Below are 23,718 nucleotides of genomic sequence, written 5' to 3'. Positions count from 1 at the left end.
TTCTATTCTATTATATTCTATTTCTTTCTTTGCTTTATTCTGAGAGCTTTAAAGGTATTGTTTCACCTTTTGCAAATTGATCTTGTGCTTGCTCTGACCTCACTGAGTGATAAACTCCTGATTTCAATTCTCTCAAAGAAAATATGACCCATGTTGGTGTCATGTAAGCTGCAATAAATCGTCTTTGTTTTTCCAAACCAGTGGTGTAGCCAGAAATCACTTTTCGGCTGAGCCTAATAGAAAATGGCCAAATAATTATAGTTGAAAGTACATTTATTTAGAAGTCTCATTTTATAAGTTCTCTATGGAGCAGATACAGGATGAGGGGAAGGAAAAAAGACCTTCTCTGTTCAAGACAGGAGAAAAAAATAATCAGGACCCATCATCACCTGTAAGATGACTTAGAGCCCCAAACACGGCGGAGTAGCTTCTGGATCATTTAAACTGCAGTAGCGTGTCAAAGTCATTATTTCCGTTACTGAACGCAACTGCACTAAGTGACGGTCCCCCAGGACACACAAAACCGTTTTTTTAATCAATGGAAAACTTCTGCTATTTTCTTTTATTAAACACAATATTACAATTAACAGTTAAAAAATGGAAAATATGTTTGGCCGTGTGCATCGAGTGCTACGGCTCTTGAAGCACGTGGTGGTTGTTACGCTGCGTCTTCACGCATGATCCCGTTGCAGAGTTTTCCTCTGATCTGTTCCTGCTCTTGTAGATTTTTACATTTCATAACCTTTGTCGTCACCTTTCACGGAGATAGGTTCGTCATCTCAGCCTCCACCATGACCAGACATCAATTCCCCTGTATTTGCGCAGGGGGCCTCTAAGTGTGAAGTCGAAGGCTGAGTTTGAAGTTGTTCTCCAAGCAGATGTTTTATGTTTGTGGTCCAAGCGGACCCAGTGAGGCATGGACTCCTGGTTTGCCTTTAACCCGCTAGAATTAGTCTTAAGCCTACAGGAAATACCAATATAGGAAATAGCATTTTTATGTCGTATCCCCAAATTCTATACGTATAGCCGCAGCCCTTTAGGCTCTGCGCTTCACTGCGCCTCACTTTTCTACACAGTCTACATGGCTGTAGAAATAAAATAGGCTATTTGGGAACTGATTGTCCGGTGCCAGCATACTTTTTGTTCAATGATACTCGGTTGAGGGGCTGAAAGGACCAGAAACAATTATTCTTCTGAGTTCTTTGCTGAGCGCCAGGGATAAACATCGTGGGGAAAATGCATAAATACAGACTGTAAAGCGTTCTTTTTAAAGAGGGAGGACAAGGATTGAAGGTCTGGGCTGAAGCTCCAAATGTTACAAGACCATTAAAATGCCCCTAAAAAGTGTGCACCGACATTACCGTGTGACTAAATTGAGTACGTCCACCTGAATTCAACCGCAAGGCGACGCAGCAGCCCCACAGGGCCTCTACCCCAAAAAGGAATCCAGCGCTCTTCTGTTGTCATGTTTGGGACAAGCATAAATTAAATTTTATTCTGCTTCATTGTATTTTATTTCATGATTATTTTTATTATGACTTTAAGTCATTTAAGTCTAGAAAACATTAATTCAAAAGAAAGCCACTTCATTGGGTGGGCCCTGATACAAAGTGGGTGGGCCTAGGCCCATAGCTATGCCCCTGGGCCAAACTATATAAAATGCAGCTTTAGCGAAAATTCAGACTGAAGAAACACTATTGCCTACCTCCATCAATCAGGGACTCATCCGCCTCCGACGCAAGCCAATCAGCTTTGAACTGCTCCTCCTCAAAGCCAATCAGCATCCTGGGTTCATCTTAAAAAGAACTCCACATCCTCATCTCGGCCTTGTCCTCAGCGAGCAAGCAGTGGCTGCGCGTGTCCGGTTTGGACTCTGTCGACCGGTTTCAACCCACCTCCATCCCGTTCTCCACCATCGTAGCAAGCTTCGCCTGGCCTTCCTACGGTGCTCCTTCAACCTCGTTCCTATCAGAGTGTAATTCCTGCTGGACTCTCATGGAATTCCCAGCCACTCGTTAAAACGGTCCGGCAGAAGACCACCATGCTGAGCCTGGTTCTGCCAGAGGTTTCTTCCCAAGGGGGAGTTTTTCTCTCCACAGTCGCTTCATGCTTGCTCATCATGGACAGTTCATGCAAACCTGTGTTTATCAAGTTGGACATCAAGCTCAAACAGATCATCATATGGACTGAACAAACTTTGCTTATCTCCACTCCACCACCAGTTTCAGACCCGGGGGGAAATATCCCTATTCTCATACGCCTGCTAATGCATATTCAAGTATAATTCAGCGTGAATTTTTCCTGCCGAGGTCTGAGCGCCAAACTCTTAAAATATTGTATCAATAAAATTCTTCTAATTGCCTTTTCTTTCTGTGTGAGTTTTTCAGATTGAAATACACCCTCTTAATCACTATTACTGTCAGTCTTTTTGTTGTTCTCATCAACTTTCACAAAACATTTGTTCCTGTATTTTTGTACTGACTTGTTTTGATACTTTGTCAACTCTGTAGGTCTTGGCTCTGGTGTTCATCAGGAAGTTGATGGACTGTATTTTCACCAAGCGAGAGCTCAGCTGGCTGGATGATCTCATGCCAGAAAGCAAGAAGAAAAAGCTTGAGGACGCTGAGGAGGTGATATTTCTTTAAATGGCTGGCAAATTCTCTCATTGCATTCTTTCACCTCAATATCTCTGTTACTTTAAAATAACTGTCAAAATGTTTCTGATGGTTTACCTTTAGGAAGAAGAGCAGAGTATTCTTGCGGAAGATGAAGGAGTTGTGCAAGTGCCGCTGGGGGGATACAAGTGAGTTATCCTGTCATTGTAAAGGCTCTGTGAACAGAATCATTTGTCTCTAATACAGAAACGTTGTTTTCAACTAATTTCCACCTACTGATTTCTTTCTTTTTTTATTATAGAGGAATACCTATCATCAATATCACAGATGAGATGTCAAAAGGCTCATTTGGAAATACTTGGAATGCCAACAACTGAGAAAATAAAAGCAGCGACAAAGGCTATCAAAATTATTTGGTAAGGTTGGTATTTTTGCAGTTTTAAACTAAAATATGAAGTTAGTTTTTAACTACAGCAACAAAATCTTCATGAATTTTTATTACAAAGTGCAATTTATATCTTATATCTAAATGCATATCTGACATATTTTATTTATTTATTTATTTATTTTAGAAATGTAGACCTTCATTTGCTATGTTGGCAACCCCAAATTCTTGTGCATGTGTTGCCATTTTCATCCCAACCTGCTTCTGTTTGTAGCTGTAAACAACAAAGGTTTAGGAGTGTGTTTATTAGAATATTTTACCGTTCCTCCAGAGGTTTATTTCTGAGATCAGACACTGTTGGACAACAAGGCCTCTGGTGATCTCTTGGGTTGAAATTAAGTCTTTGAGCACGTCTGTCAAGTTCCTCTATCAAACTTTCTCAATCTATGTCTTCACGTACCTTACTTTGTGCACTGGTACATAGTGATGTTGAAACAGGAGAGCGTCATCCACAAGCCAGGAGCCCCTAAATGTCCAGAATATATTAAAATGCTACAGCATTAAGAGCTCCTGTCACTGGAACTAAAAACAACTAATGAAACCGACCTTGCACATTTAGCACTCTGCGCCTCAGCATCCACTGAGACCCTGTGACTTCACGTTGCCTGGCACTTCATGCCTAGATTACTGTCGTTTCCAACTGCTCCAGTTCACTTTGTCACAACACCACTTAAAGAGAAATGTGGAATAACAAGTTAGGAAGAAATAGCTTGACTGGATTTACTGCACAGTTGGCATGCCATCAATGCACCACAGCAGAATTCACTGAGCTCCTGAGAGAGACCCATTCTTTCATAAATGCTTGTAGAATGGGTCCGCACGCCCAGGGGTTTGAATTTACACACCTGTGGCCACAAGAGGGACTTTAACACCTGATTTCAAGGATTGTAGCATACATTTTTATTTTGCAGTTACATCAACGCTGTGTTTCCTGCTTTATTTTTATTGTGTCACTTTAGTATTATGATGCCTGCCTATATGTCTTAAAAGTTTGTATATTATAAGACTATGTTACACAGCTCTACATATGTATTAATTATATGTATATTTAAAAATATAAATATCTAAAATTTTGTTTTTTATCTTTTCCAGCAAGTATTTTCCCGTGAAAAGGCAAAAATACACCAAATCGGGAAATGGAGTAAAGATAAAAACCAGCAGGGATGGTGAAGAGACTTTTCTCTCTCCTGTGGTGGAATGTCTTTCTGTTTTCAGTCCTTTATGTTTAAACTTTAAAATCTGCTTGCAAGGAAATAAATGTGGATCAAGATCATACACGAGCAGTCTGGTTAAAAGGCAATAAAACTGACACAGTCTTTACATGGCATCTGCACAACTTTCTGTTTATGTGACTGGTATTATGTAACTATATGTTTTTAACCAGATTACATGCAATCTAGAAATCACAATACAATAGTTCCTTCCGCCTATATGATGCTATAGTGAATTGTATGGTTATACTATTTTGTTCTGCTGATCATTTTGTAATGCGAAACGTCTTACAGTCTTCTGCTTTCTAGTGACAATTTACTTCTTGGATCTTTAGTGTTCTGTTTCTATTATATTGACTGAGTCCTGAAGCCATTTAACTCTGTCAAATGTTTTACCAGTGTCAACCTTTCGAGGAATAAAACTATGACTCGTGTAGTGCATCGTTTTGAAAGTATTGATGAGAGTATTTTATTGTCTGTATGTTTTCTGTGTGCAAACCTCGTGGATTCAAGAGGTTTTACATTTTGAATGTAATCACTTAAAAAAAAGGTAAGGTTTTATTGATATTGTAATATACTGAAATGCACCTATGTATAGATGCGGGAATAAATCCTAATAAAGAATATGTTAAGAAACATAATGGTTTTCAAATCTAATTAATATGCAGCTTTTAAGCAAGCGCTTCCTATTATGATCAGCGTTAGCCTCTGATCCCACAGCAGATCACCTGCCAGCTGCTTAGACCGCCGCTCTAAGGCGTGCCTTTGTTGCAGATGACGCGACAGGAACGCCCGGTGTCATCGCAGCTGCTTTGCCTTCACAAATCTGGCCCTAACAGAACAGGAGTGGGCAGAGGTTCTCTTTTGCAATCAACAGATGGCTTGATGTGCTGCAGATGACAGCTCAGAGAGGTGGCACATCCCCTGAGCGTGTCACGCTGCTGGCTCATGTGAATTACTGTTTCCTTCTCGGCGCTGTGAGGAAATCATGAGTGTCGACCCAAGCCACTGATCCCAGCCAGTCTGATGCCGAGCTGACTGACATGATTTTCCTGTATTTAGCGGAGCCGTCCTTGGTGTGCAGCTCTGATCGTCACGGGGAGATCCTTCTCCAGCGAGAAGCTGACAGGTGAAACACATCATCGTGTCACCGTGCAGAAATCCCTCTGCACGGTTCTCCCAGGGGGCTGACATGTTTATTGATTTTTGTTCTGCCTCCATAAGCAAGGAGGATCAAAAAACACAACAGGAAACAAGCTCTGCCCGCAGGGATATCAGATCTCAAAAGCAATAAATTAACACCGGCACCTAAAGTAAGCTTAGCTCAAGTTCAAAAAAGGTTCTTAGAATGGCATTTAAATTCTGTTTTATTTGGATAATGTTTTTCCAATTATCTTTAAAAACATGAACCTGTGTAAAAAAAATAATAAAAAAATCACACCATACCTGCTTTGACAGAGGCATAGATCCATGCTACTCTTTTTGATTTGACGTGTTAAAGAGGAAACTGAAGAATTGCACACATTTCCTTGTTTAAAACTGCAAGAAAGAGTAATTTAATGCTAGATGTGAAGTTTGGAACATCATTTTAATCCAAAAAAAGTAACGTGATTAAGAAAATGACCAAACATAGAATCAGCTAACACGGCATAAAATTTCCAAACACATTTTCCATTTTTAAATGTTTCTAAAAGCATCTCCTTCAACCACTGAAGGCCGGTAAGGCTCCTTGTGAAGAGGAATTTAATTGTGTTACCAGGAGAAAGTGTTGCACAGGTCGTGACACGTGTCATTGTACAGAATCAGTGAAAAAAATAGCTACTTCGTTTTTTAAGAACGACAACAGCCTGGGGAGTTTAGTCTCTTCTGCCTCGGCCGGTCTTCAGCCAGGAGACAAACTCTTTGGCTGCCTGGTCCTGCAGGTAAGAGCTCACGTCGCTGGTGTAGGTGCCGTCTGCATGGCGTCTGAATAAACCCCTGCAGTAGAAACAACATTCAGTTCGGATTTATGGTTTTAAACATAAGGAATCATTACTTACCATATATATCTGATATTGTGAAAAAATTAAAAATGTGCTCACCCATTCCTTTTTGAATTCTTCAGCCACTGGACGAAGTCTTGCGCCCTTCTTGTCTCCAGGTACTTGCTGTAGTCATTGGAAAACGTTCCCTCTGAGTGCCTCTTCATGTTTGGGAACTCGATCGGATCACTTAAAATGGAGTTTTCGCTCAACAATCTAACAAGGACACATGACAGAAGGAACCGAGTTGAATGAAACACACTCTCAGATTCAAGCATTGCAGTCTAACGTGGAAACCCACGGAGAGCGTCCGCTGGCCGGACTATTCCTCTGTGTCGCAGCTACAGTCTTAGGTGCAGCATTCTCATCAACAAGCAAAAACTATTCATAACTCCTGGCAGATTTGGATTTATAATTCCTATGTAAACAGAAAGTTTGTTTCTGGTAGGTCATGAGCAAGGCATTACCCGAAATAATAATAAATATGTCAAACGAGCATTGATTTTGAATATTAATAGTAATTTGTTTATATTTTGAAGAAAAATCCAATGCCTAATTATGCAGGCCTGTCTCAATTATCAATGGAAAACTCTTAACTGGCATTATAGTAATAAAACACTCCTTATAATCTCTGGATTTTGACAATTTATCTTTGGTGATGAATCTTTGGAAGGCCTCCTTGCCATCACACTCCCAATCTTTGTCTCACTAAACAGATTTATTATTATTGTGTATATATATATATATATATATATATATATATATATATATATATATATATATATATATATATATATATATATATATATAATATTCTTTAAAAAAAAATTAAACTAAGAAAAAAGTACACAAACTGTGATCTGTAGGGCTTGAATGAGTTAACATTTTCTCTTCTAAACACAACATGAACAGAACTACTATGATCAGGACTAAGGTAGGACTAAGAATAGCCATTAGATAAGAATAGAGATTAAAACTCAGAGTGATCACTGAAATACAATCTTACAGCGGTGTTCGGTCTGTCTCCTGGTCAGGCACCTGCCAGCTGCTTTGGACGATGATAAGGAGCAGAAGTCCAGCAATAGACTGAGCACTTTTCATTGTTTGAGCGGCCTGAAAATAAACAAAAATAAAGACAAATGGTAAATTTACCTAATTGCGCTATTTGAGCTCTCAGAAAATAATTCTTACCTGTGCTCCTTTTGTGCAGATTGTTCGAGAGAGGAATCTTGTTTTGCGTTGATTGTTGTCGTTCTTCTCTCCTGCTTCTGGAGCTTCTTCATGGTCTCCTCCCCATCTGCTCGGTCTTATATAGCAGAGCTGAGGAGCTTTCTCTCAGGTGACTCCCTCCGTCACAAAAACCGTAGCACATCCGCGGCTACTCTCAAGCCATTAGTCAGCTTCTGGCTCAATGCACTGAACGTATTTAACTTTGGTTAAAAAATGACAGTGTGACAGCTGGATGGTCAATAAATCTTCTGTTTTAAGTGTCTGACTGAATCAAAAATAGCATCTGATTTAACCTGAACTTTATAACAGATTGCTAAGAATACATTTTCTAATAAGAACGATATGTCATCCAATACATAAGAAATTTGACCGGGTCATCACAAGCTTACCGTTTGTTTAATATCTCTTAATTTATCGCCATAAACATCTTTAGCTCCACTCAGACATAATTTACCACCTTTTGTCCTCTACAACTTTAAATAATTTTTTGGAACTCCAAATGTTTCCTATAATTTTAAGGGTATTGTTGCCCCAGGGATAATCAACAATACATACATAAATAACTCTTTAAATTTGACAGCAACGGAGGCTCTTAAAAATGAATTTATAGTGCGTTTGTTATGAAGCCTAACCCTTGACGTCTAACAGCCTCATGACAAGCCATGAAATAGTTAACTAGGATAAATTAAGTAAATCAAAACAAAACAATGTGATAGTATTTGGACCAGGTGGCCCCTGTAAGTCCACCACTGTTGATTTGGGACCCAGGACAGCATATTTTACACAAGCTGCTACCGATATGGGTTTTAAGATGGGATTTTAAATTGACGTTTTAACAGTTGCAAAGTCCTGCTTTTGGCAAAAGTGTAATCTTTCTTGTCGTGGCAGCTCTTTGAAACAGTGATCTATAGTTTTGCTTCCTCCCAATTAGATTTCTGTAACAGACTTTATGTTGGAGTGAGTCAGTCCTTGCTTTTGTGTCTGCAGCTGGTTCTAAACGCTGTTGCGTGTCCTTCAACATTGTTCAACAGGTGATCTTATTTTTGCAGGAGTCTTTCTATCTCCCAACCCCCGTAAAGTGCCTTGAGATGACATGTGAATTGGCGCTACATGAATAAAGATTTACTGAACTTTATTAATTAACAGATGACCAAATTTACTTTTTCTAATCATCTTTCTGAATAGAAATATTCAATCCAGTGTGCTTGGATTTGAATTGAATTATTTTGTAGGCATGGAGTTGCAAACAAGGCACTGCATTACATGTTGCGTATGGGTAACAAGGTTTACGTGGTTACACTATGCTTCTTTACAGCCACCCAATTCACCATCCTTTGACTGTGTAATAGCATCTGTAGTATTATCGATAGTTATAGTAGTTATAGTTTTTAGTTATAGTTTTATTTACTGTTGTTTAACTTGATAACTTATTAACCATTTGTTAGATTGTTATTTAATGAAACAAAGTATGTAAAGGCACATTTTTCTAAAGTTACTAATGTGATTATAATACCATAAGTCATATAATGTGTGCTTTTTGAAAAAGTAATAAGTTCTTCACATTTAAAAACAATGTTTATTATCACAAGTGTAAAGACAGCACTCCACAACAATATGTGCTGTGTGATTCATCCACCATACATTATCAAATTCACATAAAAAAAAACTTAAATGCTCACAATGGCATTTTCTTAAAGTCACACGTGTTATTATCAAAGTTTGTGAGCAATGAAACATGTAAAATTGACCCAACTGTTCACTTCCTTTGAAATAAAAAAGGAAATAGCTTGAAACGCTCCTTTATAAGGAGGATACATGGATTTTTCCTCCTGATCTATTTGGGATTGACGAGGCATTTCTGCAGAAATTGGCTCATGAGGGCGTAAGTATGATAAAAGGCAGATCCACTGAGAGAATGATCTCTGTCGGTGTACCACTGAAATGAAAACCAAAATCAAGATTAGTTCACAGACCAAAAGACGATATTACAGTACATGCTGCATGATAAAGGTGGTCTTTTTCCATTTGAAACTCTCTTTAAACAAAAGCACATTCAAGACCAATGTTAGTCTAGTTCACTCAGCCAATATTTACCATTGCCTCAAAATTGACTTGCTCATGCACCAGAGCTTTGGAGATCTGGGCAGCCTGCTGGAAATGGACATTGTCTAAAAGGAAGAACAGTAAATCACTACGTGACTGGACGAAAATCTTTTTCGGGGCAAATACAGGCCACTTGTGTGTGACTTTACTCTGTTACTAAGCGATGGGTAAACCGGTTAGCACATGTTCAAAAACAGGAGTCAGTAGAAAAAAAGAAGTAAATCACTGAGCGTACCGTCTGCTGTGCCGTGAACAAGGAGGTAGTCAACGTTTTTGAAGTTCTTTGCTCTTGATGTGACTGTGGAGTTCTATAAAAGAAAAAAGAAAAAAAAGGGTTAACAATGCCCCTTGGATCTCAAATCAGAACAGTGCATCATAAAGAGCAGATGTATTTTCAGAGTCATAAAATATATTAAGTTTGAAAGTATAAAAGATGCATATATCATAAGTAACCTTTCCATAATTTCTCAAAGCATATAAGTGATTAAATAATAAATGAAAACCTTTCAGACAGCAAAAAAGTCACATATCTCATGGACAAGAAATAAGCATCATTTATGAATGGCATCTTAAGCCACAAGCCTAAACAAACCTGACAAGGACAAGTTGTTTAAATTATGATAAATTGTGTTTTTAGCCGTTTAAGGTTAGGACTTAGTTGATTGTATGATGTTTACTTGGTAAGCGTCTGAGTTCTCCGATGGCTTGCCCATGTAGCGCTCAGTGTAAACCGCATCTGCAAACAACATGACATTGGTTTAACCCATATTTGGGTACTGCATATAGCTCAGACCCATACATAAAGACTATTTACAGGGTGGCCACACATTATTCATGTAAAAACTCAATACGTTTCTGGTCAAAACTATTCCAATTCTTAGTTCATTATCTTCAAATTAAATTACAAAGTAGTAAATTTCACTCTGAGTATATTGATATTTATAGACTTTAAAAGACAGCATAGAGATGGGAAGGAAGCTAAAAAGGAGGATACAACAAAGGAGAGATAGGAAGGAAGGAAAAACTTTATTGATGATATAGAACTGTTGTTGTTGTTAGGGGGCGGATATCTATGCTTTGCCAGTGGAAACGGACAGAGGTGGTGCTAAGTACTAGCAAGTAAGCACTGACCACATACCATAATATTCCCACTTGGCCACTGGGGCCACTGCAATCCCACACTTGAAGAGTCCAGTGCCGGCACCCAAAGCCATTGAGGCGACATAACCACCATACGACTGAAAACATGAAGGTTTTTACTTATAAAGAAAGAAAATGTAACTGATTCATAGCATATAAAAAATTAATCATCAAGACAAAGCCAACCTACCCAGCCCCATATTGCAATTCTATCTTTGTCAATAAATCCCATGTCGATGAATTTCCTGTAAGATAGAAATCATGTTATATCTGAGAAAAAATAAATAAAACCAAAAAAACAAAAAAATAAACAGTATAAAGATGGCATAGATCACAGACGTCAATGAAAAGTTCCTTCTCTTCACCTCACTGCTGATATCTGATCCTCCACTTCAAAGGTCCCAAGGCGGTTGTAGATCGCGTGCATCATCTCGTCGCCCTGGTAACCGCTTCCCCTTCCATCGACGCTGGCAACGATGATTTCATGCGAACTGGAGAGGTACGTGCCCCAGTTCAGCTTGTTCTCGTAGCTGACGCTCTGACTGCAGGGGCCAGCGTACCTGCGGGGGACAGGCTCACCGTCAGGCACTGGCCGATGGCAAGGCGTGTAGCTGTGAGCAGCGTTCACTTACACGTCCATAAGAAGAGGATATTTTTTGGACTTCTGGAAATTTGGTGGCAACTGCATTTCGTACCACATATCTGTTGATTTGACGAATAAAAAGATTTGAAAAAAAAAGGGAGAAATTGATGCAACTAAAAGAAAGCTTTAATGTAGGCTTTTTATGAGGAGCTATAACAACAAACTGTATTATTTACATGTATATTAGGGGAAAAAATTTTCCTCTTTAGGAGGAACAATGACATATGGAGAAAGAAAACCAATCTTTTATTTAGAAATGTTATTGTTTGAAATGACAATGTCATAGATTAGCACAGGGCCTTGCAAAAGTCTTCACGCCCACTGGCATTTTCATGTTTTGTTGCGTCACAGAGTTTCATTTAAAGAAATATTTGTTTATGGTGGACCAAACAACAAATAGGACAATATAAATAATAGGCAGTTATGTATGCTTGAGCATAAGAAGTTAGCTTATTATCTATGCCAGACAACTATACTGTACTATTTTGTTTAATTTTATCACATTAAAGGTCCCATGACCTTTAATGTGATGAATTAAAGGTCATCACATCACATTAAAGGGTAGTAGAATGAAATATCAACTACATGAAATGGTATAAACCATTTCATGTAGTTCATATTGCTGCATATGGAAATTCTCCAAAGAATTTCATTTAAAAAAACACAACGTCATGTTGTTATTTTGAAAGGCCAAATGTCCCTCCTCAGTAAAAAGGTTGGTTGCAGTAATGATATGCAGCTCTACCAAGTCGACTTCGCTTTGATTGGCTACAACCATATTTGGAAAACTGGTCAAATGTGCCCCCTCCCCTCTCCACCACACCATTTTACCCCTCTATCCACATCTCCCTCCTCGCTGCAACACTCCATTATGGTTTTACGGTTGGTTTAGTGTTTGCGTTGCAGGTTGTCGGACAGCTTAAACCGTCCAACAACCTTTAAACTGGTGGTGCGATTCAACATAGATGGGCCAAAATACAAAGCCACATAGGCCGCGGCGTTGGGGAGCTCGCAGCGGCTACTCATGCAGCTGGATGCCAGAACCACCGCGGTACCTTAGCCAGCTCCCCGCCACGACACACATGAATATGCAGCTGGGATCCAGTTCTTCACCACGGTATCTCAGTGAAGAACTCGCTGCCGGCATACCCGCAACACAGTTACTTTATGCAGCTGTCTGCCAGCGCTCCACCGCGGTGACAGTGACAGTCGCGGTGGTCGTCAGTCAACCGGATTTTTTAGTTACAAACACACCTTCCCTACATTTGACAGCATTTAGAAATGAAATAAACTTATGGGTAATCACACCGTTGAGGTCGCCACCTTCCGTGTCGACACAGAATAATTTATTTTTGAATCCGATTGTTGGAAAACCCATATTTGAATTCCTCCAGACAGTCTTCAGTAAAGTCCCCATAAAACTCTTCTGTGATTCTCTCATCTTTCGGAAGTAAGTGGAAATTTCCTGCCTTTTTGAGGACCCTCAGACACTTCAGCTCCCCCTTTTAGTAACCGCTGTGTTAGTTGGCCTTCCTCCTCTCAGGTCAGCTGGGGAATCAGCTGGGTGAGGAGCGGAGGGGTGAAGGCTGTTGACTTGACAACCTACATAGAAATACAACCCGTTTTCTGATCTGACCGTTTTTGAGCCAGTTAACAAAGCGGACTTGCCCCGAGCAGGTCTTTTGGAGTGTAATTTAGACATTAACATGGCTTCATCAGTGCACAACAGACCATATTATACCCCAAAACTTTAGAAAAATTTAATTTGTTGCCATGGCCCCTTTAAATAAAATGGAATGTGACAAATTGGTAATTGGGAAGAATACTTTTGCAAAGCACAATATAAAGAAGATTTCGTAAACTATGATAAGATGACATATGCAAAAGACATGAAGCTGCTTCATGTCTACTTTGAAGTGATAGAGAATTATGCATTTGTTCAGAAAGGAAACCTACATGTGGAGCTTTAAATTAGAGTCCTCACCAAATCCTGCGATCTTTATGGTGCCGTATTTCATTGTTGGCATTTTAAATTCAGACAGAAGGCTTTCCAAATCCTTGTTGTCTTCCAAAATCGAGAGTTCTACAATAAAAATAAATATATGCGTTTAGAAATAATTAAAAATAAGACACAAATTGACTCATCCAATCAAATATCAATCAAATATCAAAGTTCTATTTTTTTACATTTTGGTAACTTGACAACACACTAAAGTTATCAGTAAAGCATTTTTTTTTTTACCTTTTCCTGCACCTGGGCCCCTGTTATCCATAAGCGTGTAAAGGGGCAATCCGGGTCCTAGTCCAGACACGATCCACATAAAGCCGCAAAGACACAGCACACCAATATTAGCCATCTGTGTGAAGCCTAAACTTTGATTATTGTTCACAGATATTCCTTGCATGGTTGAGTTATTGCTTGCAAACACGTACAAAGCTAACTGACCATAGCAGTTCATCCGGTAGAAGGAGGCGTTGACGCTTAAGTAAGCTGAATTGTACTGACATCTGTCTTTGTGCAAGTCACAGGTGAGGCACTGGGGGTCCGCGGGGCTGCTTCCAAGCAAAAGCCTGATGAAAAATGTAGTAAAAATGCATGCAAACATTGTTTAGGAAGAGTCTGTTTAGCTCTTCTAACAGTATGGATCTTTTTTTTTTTTTGGCTTTTATGATGCATACAGAACCCAGAATCTTACCCCTGGAAAAAATGTGTTATAAAAAACTAACTAAAACAAATTCATTGTAGTATTATTGATTTAGGTCAGTATAACACAAAGGATAAACTTGATGAAAACCTCATCCCCAATGCACAATGCCTTATACAATTAATCACACCTTTGAACTTTTTTTCACTCTTTAACTTTATAACTGCAAACTTCAGTTGTATTTTATTTAAAATTCAGTTGCCAGACCACCACAAAATAGTGAAAATATTTTTTGGACATGCAGGAAAAGATTACATTTTACTTCATTTTCTTACTAGTTACTTGTTCTAGTGTGGAACATACCTCTGGGGCCCCAGAAAAGTAGTATTAATGCTAATGTGAACCCTATTTACTAACTGGGTGACCTCAGAATCAAATCCAATCAAATGTTTTTTATAAAGCCCAAGAACAACTGTTGCTGGCCGAAGTCATGTACAAACATGTAACAAATTACAACAGGGCAATTGATTTCATTTAGGTAACTCTGAGTGAAGGATGCAAAACACATGAAACATTTAAAGTCTGCTTCAAATTGTGTGCTATTTTGTGTTTGTCTAGCATATACAATCAGAAATACACCGTTTTTTGGTTTTAAAATAACAAAACAAAGAGGATGAGGCTTGAGGGATATATATACAAGCAACTGTATAGAGGAAGATCCGTGGTGCTGTGGAGCGGTTTTTCTTCCAAAAGCCACAAGGAACCTTATTAGAGTATATGATGACATGAAGTCCCTACTACCAAAGAAGTACAGGTACATTTTGGAAGTAAACTTAGCAATGTCTGCCAGGAATCTGAAAATAGGTTGTAACTGAGTTGTTCAGCAGTTACCAACCTGAAAGATAGCCCAATCAATCAATCAATCAATCAATCAATCAATCAATCAATCAATCAATCAATCAATCAATCAATCAATCAATCAATCAATCAATCAATCAATCAATCAATCAATCAATCTCTCTCAATAGATAGATAGATAGATAGATAGATAGATAGATAGATAGATAGATAGATAGATAGATAGATAGATAGATAGATAGATAGATAGTCAAGGCGATCTAAATAATTTAAACCTTTTGCTGATGGCAATAAATACACATAGATATAACTATAGCCCACCATTACATATGTGATGTGCTTTCTGTACTGAATTAATGTTTTAAAATTAAAAATAGTAAAGAGATTATACAACAGCGACAGACAATTAGTGTATTTTAATGTATTTTAAATTTGCTAAATCTCTCTACTAGCATGGTGATGCTGCTACTGTAAATGAATATGAACTAGGGCTGAACAATGTACTGTAAATAGTACTGTACTGTACAATGTACTGGTAGACGTCCATACCAGGCACAGATTGCTTAATTCAAGATTGTTGGAAGCACACATGAGAAAGACGACAGTGAGGAAAATGTGGATTTATTCCAGCTGATATGTCATCTGAATATTTTTTTAATAATTTCATCGTCATGATTTTATAATATTATACCACCCTAAGACAACCTTGACGTTGTTCCTCAGTGAAAGAATTGAGACAAAAACTACTTACTTGTAAAGATTTCTCTGGACAGGGATCCCTTGGTGCTGATTACTTACAAAATATCTGCGGAAAACAATTTTAAATCAGCCAGTTTTCAATGATTTTAGTAATGTCAGCTTGATTTTTGCATTAATTGTGTTGTTTTTCCACTTACATGGCATCCTTGGTTAATTTAGTTATGTAAATAACTTCCCACTTCCCAGAGGTAACGGGTGAGGCTTTGCCCTTTTAAAAAATAAAAAATAAATGCAGCCTAAAACCACGGAAAAGGCAGGAGGTAATTGATTTAGCTGCATATTGCTAAACAAATATTCAACTTACATTTTTTATGTGATGAATATGTTTGTAGCCCTGAGCGTCACTCATTACTTTGTAGAAACTGATCCTATCCTCAGCAAAGAAAAGAGGCAGTGGCACATACTGGGGGAAAAAAATCATTTAATAATCAATCAAATACTAAATTATCAAGAAAATAAAAACAAAATAAGTAACTTTTTGGAAACTTACATGACCAATCCAACCTGTCTTGCTTGTTTGCTCAAATGTCTGTAAAAAGCAAATGTTTTAACTTAGCTTCGGTTTAACTTTAAGAATAATCTCATTGGAAACGGATTTCCTGACAGGACAGGACAGGACGGGTAACCAGAGTTGTGACGTCCACCTCTTTCTCTTTCCAGCTGCTCCCATCAAAGTCGTAGATGGCTACAACCAGATGATTCTGCCTCCTTGTTATCCACTGCACGGCGACGCGTTCATCTGTCACCCAAGTCACTGAGCACAAAATGTGATCACTGAGTAAAAGGCAAGAGAAAGTGACAAGGTCTTTAAATGGGGCAGACTGATGAACACCTCACATTTACGTCTGCTTGAAAATGAGGACGAAGCGGTAATGCAAGACAATGGATAGATATACAAACCCTCCAGCGATGGAAGCAGGAGGTACAAGATGTGAACGGAGGGTGGGATTCGCGGTGTCAACAACAAACAGTTTAACCTTGGTAAGGTTTGATCCGGCCTATAACAAAGATTATTTTAGACAGAGTAAAGCATTAAATACCTATTATGAAAAAAAGTAGTAGTCGTTTACAGATACTTTGCTTGTAAATCACGTTTTACAAATCATATAATCAAACCTTTGGATAAGGAATGGCCACTGTTTGAGGATATTGGTCTGATCCGTACCAAGAGAACTCCACCTTTTGAACGTCTGTATCATTGAACTCTGCATATGCCAAATATTTCCCCGATGAGGACCACCATATTGCCCCGTTTGAAGCAAAGACTTCCTCTGAAAGTCCAAAAAAAAAAAAAATGAAAATAGATATATTTATTTTCACAATATTCACCACAGATGAACACACAGCAAACTGTAAAGTTAATGGGTTTTATTTATTTACTTTGAACGTGGCATGATTGTTGGTGCCAGAAGGGCTGGTCTGAGTATTTCAGAAACTGCTAATCTCCTGGGATTTTCACGCACAACCATCTCTAGGGTTTACAGAGAATGGTCCGAAAAAGAAAAAACATCCAGTGAGCAGTTCTGTGGGCGGAAATGCCTTGTTGATGCTAGAGGTCAGAGGAGAATGGCCAGACTGGTTCGAGCTGATAGAAGGGCAACAGTGACTCAAATAACCACCCGTTACATCCAAGGTGGGCAGAAGAGCATCTCTGAACGCACAGTACGTCGAACTTTGAGGCAGATGGGCTACAGCAGCAGAAGACCACATCGGGTGCCACTCCTTTCAGCTAAGAACAGGAAACTGAGGCTACAATTTGCACAAGCTCATCGAAATTAGACAATAGAAGATTGGAAAAATGTTGCCTGGTCTGATGAGTCTCGATTTCTGCTGCGACAGTCGGATGGTAGGGTCAGAATTTGGCGTCTACAACATGAAAGCATGGATCTATCCTGCCTTGTATCAACGGTTCAGGCTGGTGGTGGTGGTGTCATGGTGTGGGGAATATTTTCTTGGCACTCTTTGGGCCCCTTGGTACCAATTGAGCATTGTTGCAACGCCACAGCCTACCTGAGTATTGTTGCTGACCATGTCCATCCCTTTATGACCACAATGTACCCAACTTCTGATGGCTACTTTCAGCAGGATAATGCGCCATGTCATAAAGCTGGAATCATCTTAGACTGGTTTCTTGAACATGACAATGAGTTTGCTGTACTCAAATGGCCTCCACAGTCACCAGATCTCAATCCAATAGAGCATCTTTGGGATGTGGTGGAATGGGAGATTCGCATCATGGATGTGCAGCCAACAAATCTGCGGCAACTGTGTGATGCCATCATGTCAATATGGACCAAACTCCCTGAGGAATGCTTCCAGCACCTTGTTGAATCTATGCCACGAAGAATTGAGGCAGTTCTGAAGGCAAAAGGGGGTCCAACCCGTTACTAGCATGGGGTACCTAATAAAGTGGGCGGTGAGTGTATACACCAAGCGTCCATCCTGATCCTTTTCAAGGCTAAATATAGCCCCACAACGGCCGCGATGAACAGACACAAACAGACGTGGCGCCATCTACCCAGCAGTTTTTTAGAGTGCAGATCAACGGCAAGTTTACTTACCCTCATAAATCCAGTCAGGGATGCCATTGAGGATTTTATTCTCTTTTCCATTGTGTGTCAGCTGCACTGTTTCAGCAGTCACATTGGAGTTTAAAAAAATGTTGAAGTCTGAGACATAGGCCTGCAAAAAAAGAGTCTAAGGTATAAGCAAAATGTCCAACCAAAGAATTAAATTCATAAAATGCACTAAAGTAATGAACACATTAAGAAGATGTTGCCATACATGCACAGCAATATGTATCATTGTTTAATCAAGCTGGATAGTGGACAAAGGAAACAAAGACTGCAGACTCACATATTGGTTTCCTTTGGGCGCAAAGGTAAAGTACTGCACCACAGGCGGAAGGCTCGCCGGTGTTAAAAAGGTTCTGTAAAGGTATAACAAAAGCATTTAGAGAGCTAATCATGTTTTAAAAATAACACTAAGGGGATAAAGGAGCTAATTACACAACAGCAAATAATAAAAACAAAGCAAAGTCTTAGAAAACTTGACATCAAATCTGACAGGAGAAGAAAGTTAAATACATGGAGGATTTCTCTGTGTCAACTGGGTGAAAGAATGAGGAGGAAACTCAAAATAAAGCTAAATTAAAATGATAAAGCTAAGTTTTCTCAACAGGAGTTAGTTTTCTTTGCAAATTCAGGTATTTTAGTGCAGGCTCTCTCCTACTGTATGTCTGAGTTTATCACTGTATTCTTCCACACAGTTTACATCTGGATTATTAAGGATGTAAATAACACATTTGCTGGATTAACAAATATATGACATAAAAATGTAATGGCACTATTTCTGTTTTCGTAAACTGGACATGCAAGATGTAGGTTTGTGTATTGGATATAACATTCCATATGACCTTTAGGTAATAATTATGTATTATACATTTATATTTCATTGTTATTTGATTATTCTACTTATCAACAATTTCAGTAAGTATTAAAATATGTGATTCATATTTTTAAATTTGTCATTTGTATTGAAAAAATAAAAAAAATTATTTCTAGGGTTATACAATTTTGTTTTAAATATTACCGTTTTGTGTGATTTTTTTCACTAAAGTACATGACATTTGCTGAGCTTTTTATTTAGTTGTCTGTGTTTTATTTTTCCCTCCTATTATAGTTTTTATGCATGTTTAAACCAACCTTTGTTTGCAAGTTTTTTTAATAAAAACTAGTGACGAAGCAAAGCCTACTTACGATTTCTCCACGTCGTAGATGGAATATGAAGCAGAATAGGAATGTCTAAATTTCTGTAGGATTTTAAAGAGTACATTTCATACTTATTGATCAGGTAATTCAAAGGGTAGCATGACAGCAAAAACATCCACTTGGTGCTTCTTACCTTGGAGTAATTGCTTTCGAAGGCAATGTATTTATAATCACCTGACAACCAGTAATCGCTGGCTTCCACTTTAGCCTGAATTTGAAATAAATGAGATATTTTTATTGTTAGGTGTGTTCAGATTAAAAAGCTGTTATAAAATCAATATATTAGCTGCATTACAAAAGTTGAATTGCTCAAATATAGGGACTTGTTCTTTGTTTCCGCATTGTGGAGATAAACATTTCCATCGCTTTCTTTATGCACATACTCCTTATCTGTAGCAACAAGAAAAAAAAAAACAGTTTCATGGATTTGTGGGACCAGCATAACAATGATTTAACAACTAGTATTACCCGACATCCAGTACAAATTGAAGGATTTCTTTCTGATGGTCTCATTGAGGTAATCCTGAAGAGTGAACAGCCTTTTGGTGGCTCTGGATTCTGGACAGATGCACACACATGCACATATTGTTTTACACCAAAATCTGCTCCTTATGATAATACAAATGTTACCTTATTGTTCACTTAAATGGCATCAGGAGAGAAAGTATTGTTGTCTGCCTTCTTTAGTCATCTACAAGAGAAGGGCTGAATCCTTTTGCAAATATTCTCCATCCTTTTTAGTCATGAGCATTGGAATGAAGTTCCAGCTTAAGCACATACATTCACTTTTGATTCTTCTTTCTGACCATCAAGAAGGTAAGTATAGCTGAAACAACAGCAAAGATGTTTTTCCGGAGTGCTGCTTTTGTCGGCTACAGTTCATTTGAGTAAAGAAACATGTAAATAAGATGCCAAAGGCCATGTTGACAAATGATGGTATTGGCCATTCCACAGTATCACAATATAGATGTTTTTAAAGATTTTGTTTGATTAAATATTTATGAGTTATCTGTCTCTGAAGATCTTATTTCAGTGTATGTGTGGGCACCATCCAGGCTATGTTACCTTTTGTATATTATATATATATATATATATATATATATATATATATATATATATATGTATGTGTGTGTGTGTGTGTGTATGTGTATGCTGTGGATGGCTGATGAAATGGAGCTGGTTAATGCTTTAAAGATTTTGATTTACTGCTAAATTTGGTGGCTATTTAATTGTTTAGGGAACCTGTGCTCCATTGAACATCTTCAGTTCAAAATTTTACAAATTTTGATATTTTTTTTTTTTACATATATTATACATATATTATACATTAACCAAATAATTCTTCATTGAATACAGATTCTTTAAAACACAATTTAAGATATTTTTTCTGTATCTGTAAAACAAAAGAGCTTTCCAACACTTTTTAGACTAAATCAACTAATGGAAGCAATTAGTTTTTTTTACTTAAGTATTTTTTACCCTTGTGTGTATCTCCATTTGCCTTTCACTTCACTGATGTCACTCCTACATTTCCCCTCTGTGGGACCATAACATGAATTTTGACACAGACCATATATCTTAAAAAAAATATAGATTTGTTTTTTGAGATGGATAATTATATAAGATTTGATTTGATGTGTTCTGGAAAGATGGAACAAAAGCTTTTAATTTGCTGTTTAAAGTTGAAATTGAAGATTAAAAGGAATTGTCAAGACTATTTTGTATAAGCGCAGATAATAATCTTTATGTTGGTGAAGATTCTCAGTCATCCAGGTCATGATCAATACAAAAGAAAAGGTTAAAAAATAAAACAACTGGACTTCTGTTCTGAAGCTGAAGATGTTTCGCTTCCCATCCAGGAAGCTTTCTTGATTTAAAATGTCTGGAGTAGTGTGGAGTTCCAAGCTTTAAAGACCTGCTGGTGAGGCCTCGTTAGAGATTAGATTCACATGTAGATTCACCTGGAACTGGTCGCCCCTCACAAGGTTCATGGTTTGTTTGGCTCACAGGAGAAATGTTATGATCACATGTGTGGAGGTGTGAATTGGGATGGAACTTAGCAGGAATCACACCTACTGCTGTGTTGTAAGTTTTTGAAAGTTGAAACCTGAGCCCTTCCCCTCTGTTTAAAGTTGTCTTTTCTTTTCTCGCTTTACGTAAATGGCTTCCTTCACCCCATCTGTCTTTGGTTCTCAAAAGAGTGTCCTTTATCTTTGAGGTGCAGGTGAACGGCTGAGTCTTGTCCTGCGGAGGTAACTCTCCAGTGTTGCGTCTGTGGAGAGGTTGTTTGGTTTCTCCAATATAAAGATCAGAAGATTTGTCACTGCACTGAACTGCATTCACCACTTCGCTCATCTTAGGTTTGGTGTTCTGTCCTTAGGATGGACCAGCCACTGTCTGAGGGTTCTGTTGGGTTTAAAATGTACTGGGATCCTGTGTTTAGAGAGCGTCTTTGACGTGTTCCTGTTCCTTGTTCTTCCCTTCTGTCCTAGCGGCGACGTGTTCGGCTCGATGGTGTAAGGTTCTGATGACAGAAAGTTTGTGTTCCGGTGGATGGTGAGAATGAAAAAGATATCGGTCTGTTTCAGTAGGTTTTCTGTGGACTTCAATGTTGAGGTTTCCATCTCCTTCCATGCTCACCAAACAGTCCAGAAAAGGTAGCTTGTTGTCGTTTTCCTCTCTGGTAAACTTGACGTTGTTGTCCACTGAGTTTCACGTGTGGGGAAAGCTTCTACTTCTTTTGCCTGGATTTTGACCCACGTGTCATCCACATATCTGAACCAGGGGCTTGGTGGTGTTCCTCTTCAGAACTCCACCAAGCTTCAGCTTCAGAATATAATTCCAGCTGTTTTTTAACCTTTTTCTGATTAAATAATGATCTTTGTTGCTTGGTTGTTGTGTTAATACAGTTATAATCGGATCCTACAAGTTTAATCTTTTCTTTTGTTGTGACATCAGTTTGTTCACAAACATCTCAGCAAGTAACAATTAATTATCTGTTATCCCCACCCCACCCCCACCCCCGCAAACTCTCTTAAACTACCCCCCCCCCCCCCTCCCCTCACACAGATTGCACTGTGTAGTAAAGTTAGCGGAGGCGATGCTCTGAACAAGAAGAGGGGCCCCAAATCAACTTCTACTCAAGGCCCCATATAACTTTGTGCCAGCCCTGGTCACTGTGGATCAGTTTCACTTAGAGGATTTCCCCTGTTCTCAGTGGGAAAGTTTAACCTGAGCTGAGTGCTTATAGGGGAGGGGGATGTGACCTTGGGAAATGGGATTCAGTCTTAATGCAGCAGAGACAGACAGACCAAAACAGGAAGGCAATAGTTCACAATCAGAACTTACTGCTGTAATAAACAGCTGGGATCGTTATTATCGTGACGACGACAGCCGCCCCTATCAATGCCAACATCAGCCTGTGGTTGCAGCCCTGTGAACGAAAAGGGGAAAAAAAGAGAAAAGCTGCCAAACTGCGCAGAGACGCTGACGCTGCAGTCTCCCTCTTCGGAGCTTTTTAAAAGTTCTTTTCATCTAATGCACAATAACCATCTCGCTTTAATTAACAGCGGTTTCACCTTGAAAAGGTGCTTTGCCGCAGGTTTAAAATCGCTTACTGACCATGATGGAGATGGAGTTTGCTCTCAACGTGATGTCCCTCAGAAGTCGCGGTCTGCAGTCTCTCCGCGGACACGCAGCCTGGTCAGCATACTCTCACTCGCAGAACAGCTGCCAACACTGAATTATAATTCAATAAGACAAAGCTGCAGCTCCGGAGATTCCTATTCTTCCCAGTGCATGCCTGGAAAGCGTCCTACCAAACACGCACACGCACATACACACGCACACACAGACGGATCCTTGGGGTGCGGAGCACAACTTTCTAGGAGCGCACAACTTAGCTCCTGCACGGAAGTGGCTTCTTTCTCCTCCGAGCGCGCAAGGCGCTCACGCAGCAGGCGCGGTAAAAGCAGGAAAAGCCGGCTTTTTCTCTTCACTTTATTTCCCTGTTTCGATGAGGTGGCGTCTAGCAAAAGTATTCACACCCACAGCACGTCTCCCATTTTACTCATCTCACAACATCCAACTGTAATGGTGTTTTAATGGGGTCCATTCCATCAAAAAATACTGCGGTTTTTTAAAGCCTATTATCTTATTTATTTATTTTTGTATGATTTTGTTTTATCTCTTTCTTTTTTATTTTGCTATGGATTCCTCTTGTGTCTGGAATAAAGGTTGATGATGATGAAAACGTGTAAAGAAGCAAACACATGTCTC

At 38.9% G+C, this 23,718-nt stretch overlaps 3 protein-coding genes across 7 annotated transcripts in view; 1 reads left to right on the top strand and 2 right to left on the bottom strand.

Annotated features, from left to right (window-relative positions):
- Positions 1 to 4,208, top strand: part of slc4a10b (solute carrier family 4 member 10b) — a 42,456-nt gene extending 38,248 nt beyond the window's left edge. For all 5 annotated transcript variants that reach the window (XM_036139409.1, XM_036139408.1, XM_036139412.1 and 2 more), the window contains 4 exons: positions 2,511 to 2,630; positions 2,739 to 2,803; positions 2,917 to 3,031; positions 4,153 to 4,208. In XM_036139409.1, the coding sequence (XP_035995302.1) occupies positions 2,511 to 2,630; positions 2,739 to 2,803; positions 2,917 to 2,992 (261 nt within the window). In that variant the 3' untranslated portion in view covers positions 2,993 to 3,031; positions 4,153 to 4,208. The remainder of the gene's footprint in view (positions 1 to 2,510; positions 2,631 to 2,738; positions 2,804 to 2,916; positions 3,032 to 4,152) is intronic.
- A 1,632-nt stretch (positions 4,209 to 5,840) lies between these two features.
- gcgb (glucagon b) lies at positions 5,841 to 7,707 on the bottom strand. The gene is made up of 4 exons (XM_012874039.3): positions 7,484 to 7,707; positions 7,299 to 7,405; positions 6,353 to 6,508; positions 5,841 to 6,248 (listed from the first exon to the last, which is right to left on the bottom strand). The coding sequence occupies exons 2-4, from the start codon at positions 7,391 to 7,393 to the stop codon at positions 6,128 to 6,130; spliced, it is 372 nt and encodes a 123-aa protein (XP_012729493.2). The 5' UTR covers positions 7,394 to 7,405; positions 7,484 to 7,707; the 3' UTR covers positions 5,841 to 6,127.
- Positions 7,708 to 9,078: 1,371 nt separating this feature from the next.
- On the bottom strand, positions 9,079 to 23,377 carry fap (fibroblast activation protein, alpha). The gene is made up of 26 exons (XM_012874038.3): positions 23,062 to 23,377; positions 22,789 to 22,873; positions 19,909 to 19,998; positions 19,736 to 19,830; positions 19,574 to 19,648; positions 19,429 to 19,481; positions 18,527 to 18,599; positions 18,232 to 18,352; positions 16,787 to 16,941; positions 16,571 to 16,668; positions 16,315 to 16,444; positions 16,161 to 16,199; positions 15,975 to 16,073; positions 15,808 to 15,878; positions 15,663 to 15,716; positions 13,855 to 13,979; positions 13,651 to 13,707; positions 13,393 to 13,491; positions 11,398 to 11,467; positions 11,131 to 11,325; positions 10,956 to 11,010; positions 10,764 to 10,863; positions 10,303 to 10,361; positions 9,861 to 9,933; positions 9,617 to 9,690; positions 9,079 to 9,458 (listed from the first exon to the last, which is right to left on the bottom strand). The coding sequence occupies exons 1-26, from the start codon at positions 23,062 to 23,064 to the stop codon at positions 9,357 to 9,359; spliced, it is 2,250 nt and encodes a 749-aa protein (XP_012729492.2). The 5' UTR covers positions 23,065 to 23,377; the 3' UTR covers positions 9,079 to 9,356.
- Between the last annotated feature and the right edge of the window lie 341 nt (positions 23,378 to 23,718).

This window comes from Fundulus heteroclitus, chromosome 7 (assembly GCF_011125445.2).
Source record: "Fundulus heteroclitus isolate FHET01 chromosome 7, MU-UCD_Fhet_4.1, whole genome shotgun sequence".
Classification (NCBI taxonomy): domain Eukaryota; kingdom Metazoa; phylum Chordata; class Actinopteri; order Cyprinodontiformes; family Fundulidae; genus Fundulus; species Fundulus heteroclitus.
The sequence above is the reverse complement of the archived record's forward strand: the minus strand, read 5'-3'. Positions and strand labels throughout refer to the sequence as shown.

Excerpts from the sequence above, each read along its gene's own strand:
- gcgb (XM_012874039.3), bottom strand. The coding sequence starts at position 7,393 with ATGAAAAGTGCTCAGTCTATTGCTGGACTTCTGCTCCTTATCATCGTC. Across the intron at positions 6,509-7,298 it reads GAGACAGACCGAACACCGCT|ATTGTTGAGCGAAAACTCCA; the intron begins GTAAGATTGTAT and ends TGTCCTTGTTAG. Across the intron at positions 6,249-6,352 it reads AAGAATTCAAAAAGGAATGG|GGGTTTATTCAGACGCCATG; the intron begins GTGAGCACATTT and ends TTTCTACTGCAG.
- fap (XM_012874038.3), bottom strand. Across the intron at positions 11,468-13,392 it reads CATAAAGATCGCAGGATTTG|ATATGTGGTACGAAATGCAG; the intron begins GTGAGGACTCTA and ends TCAAATCAACAG. Across the intron at positions 9,934-10,302 it reads AGAACTCAGACGCTTACCAA|AACTCCACAGTCACATCAAG; the intron begins GTAAACATCATA and ends TTTCTTTTATAG.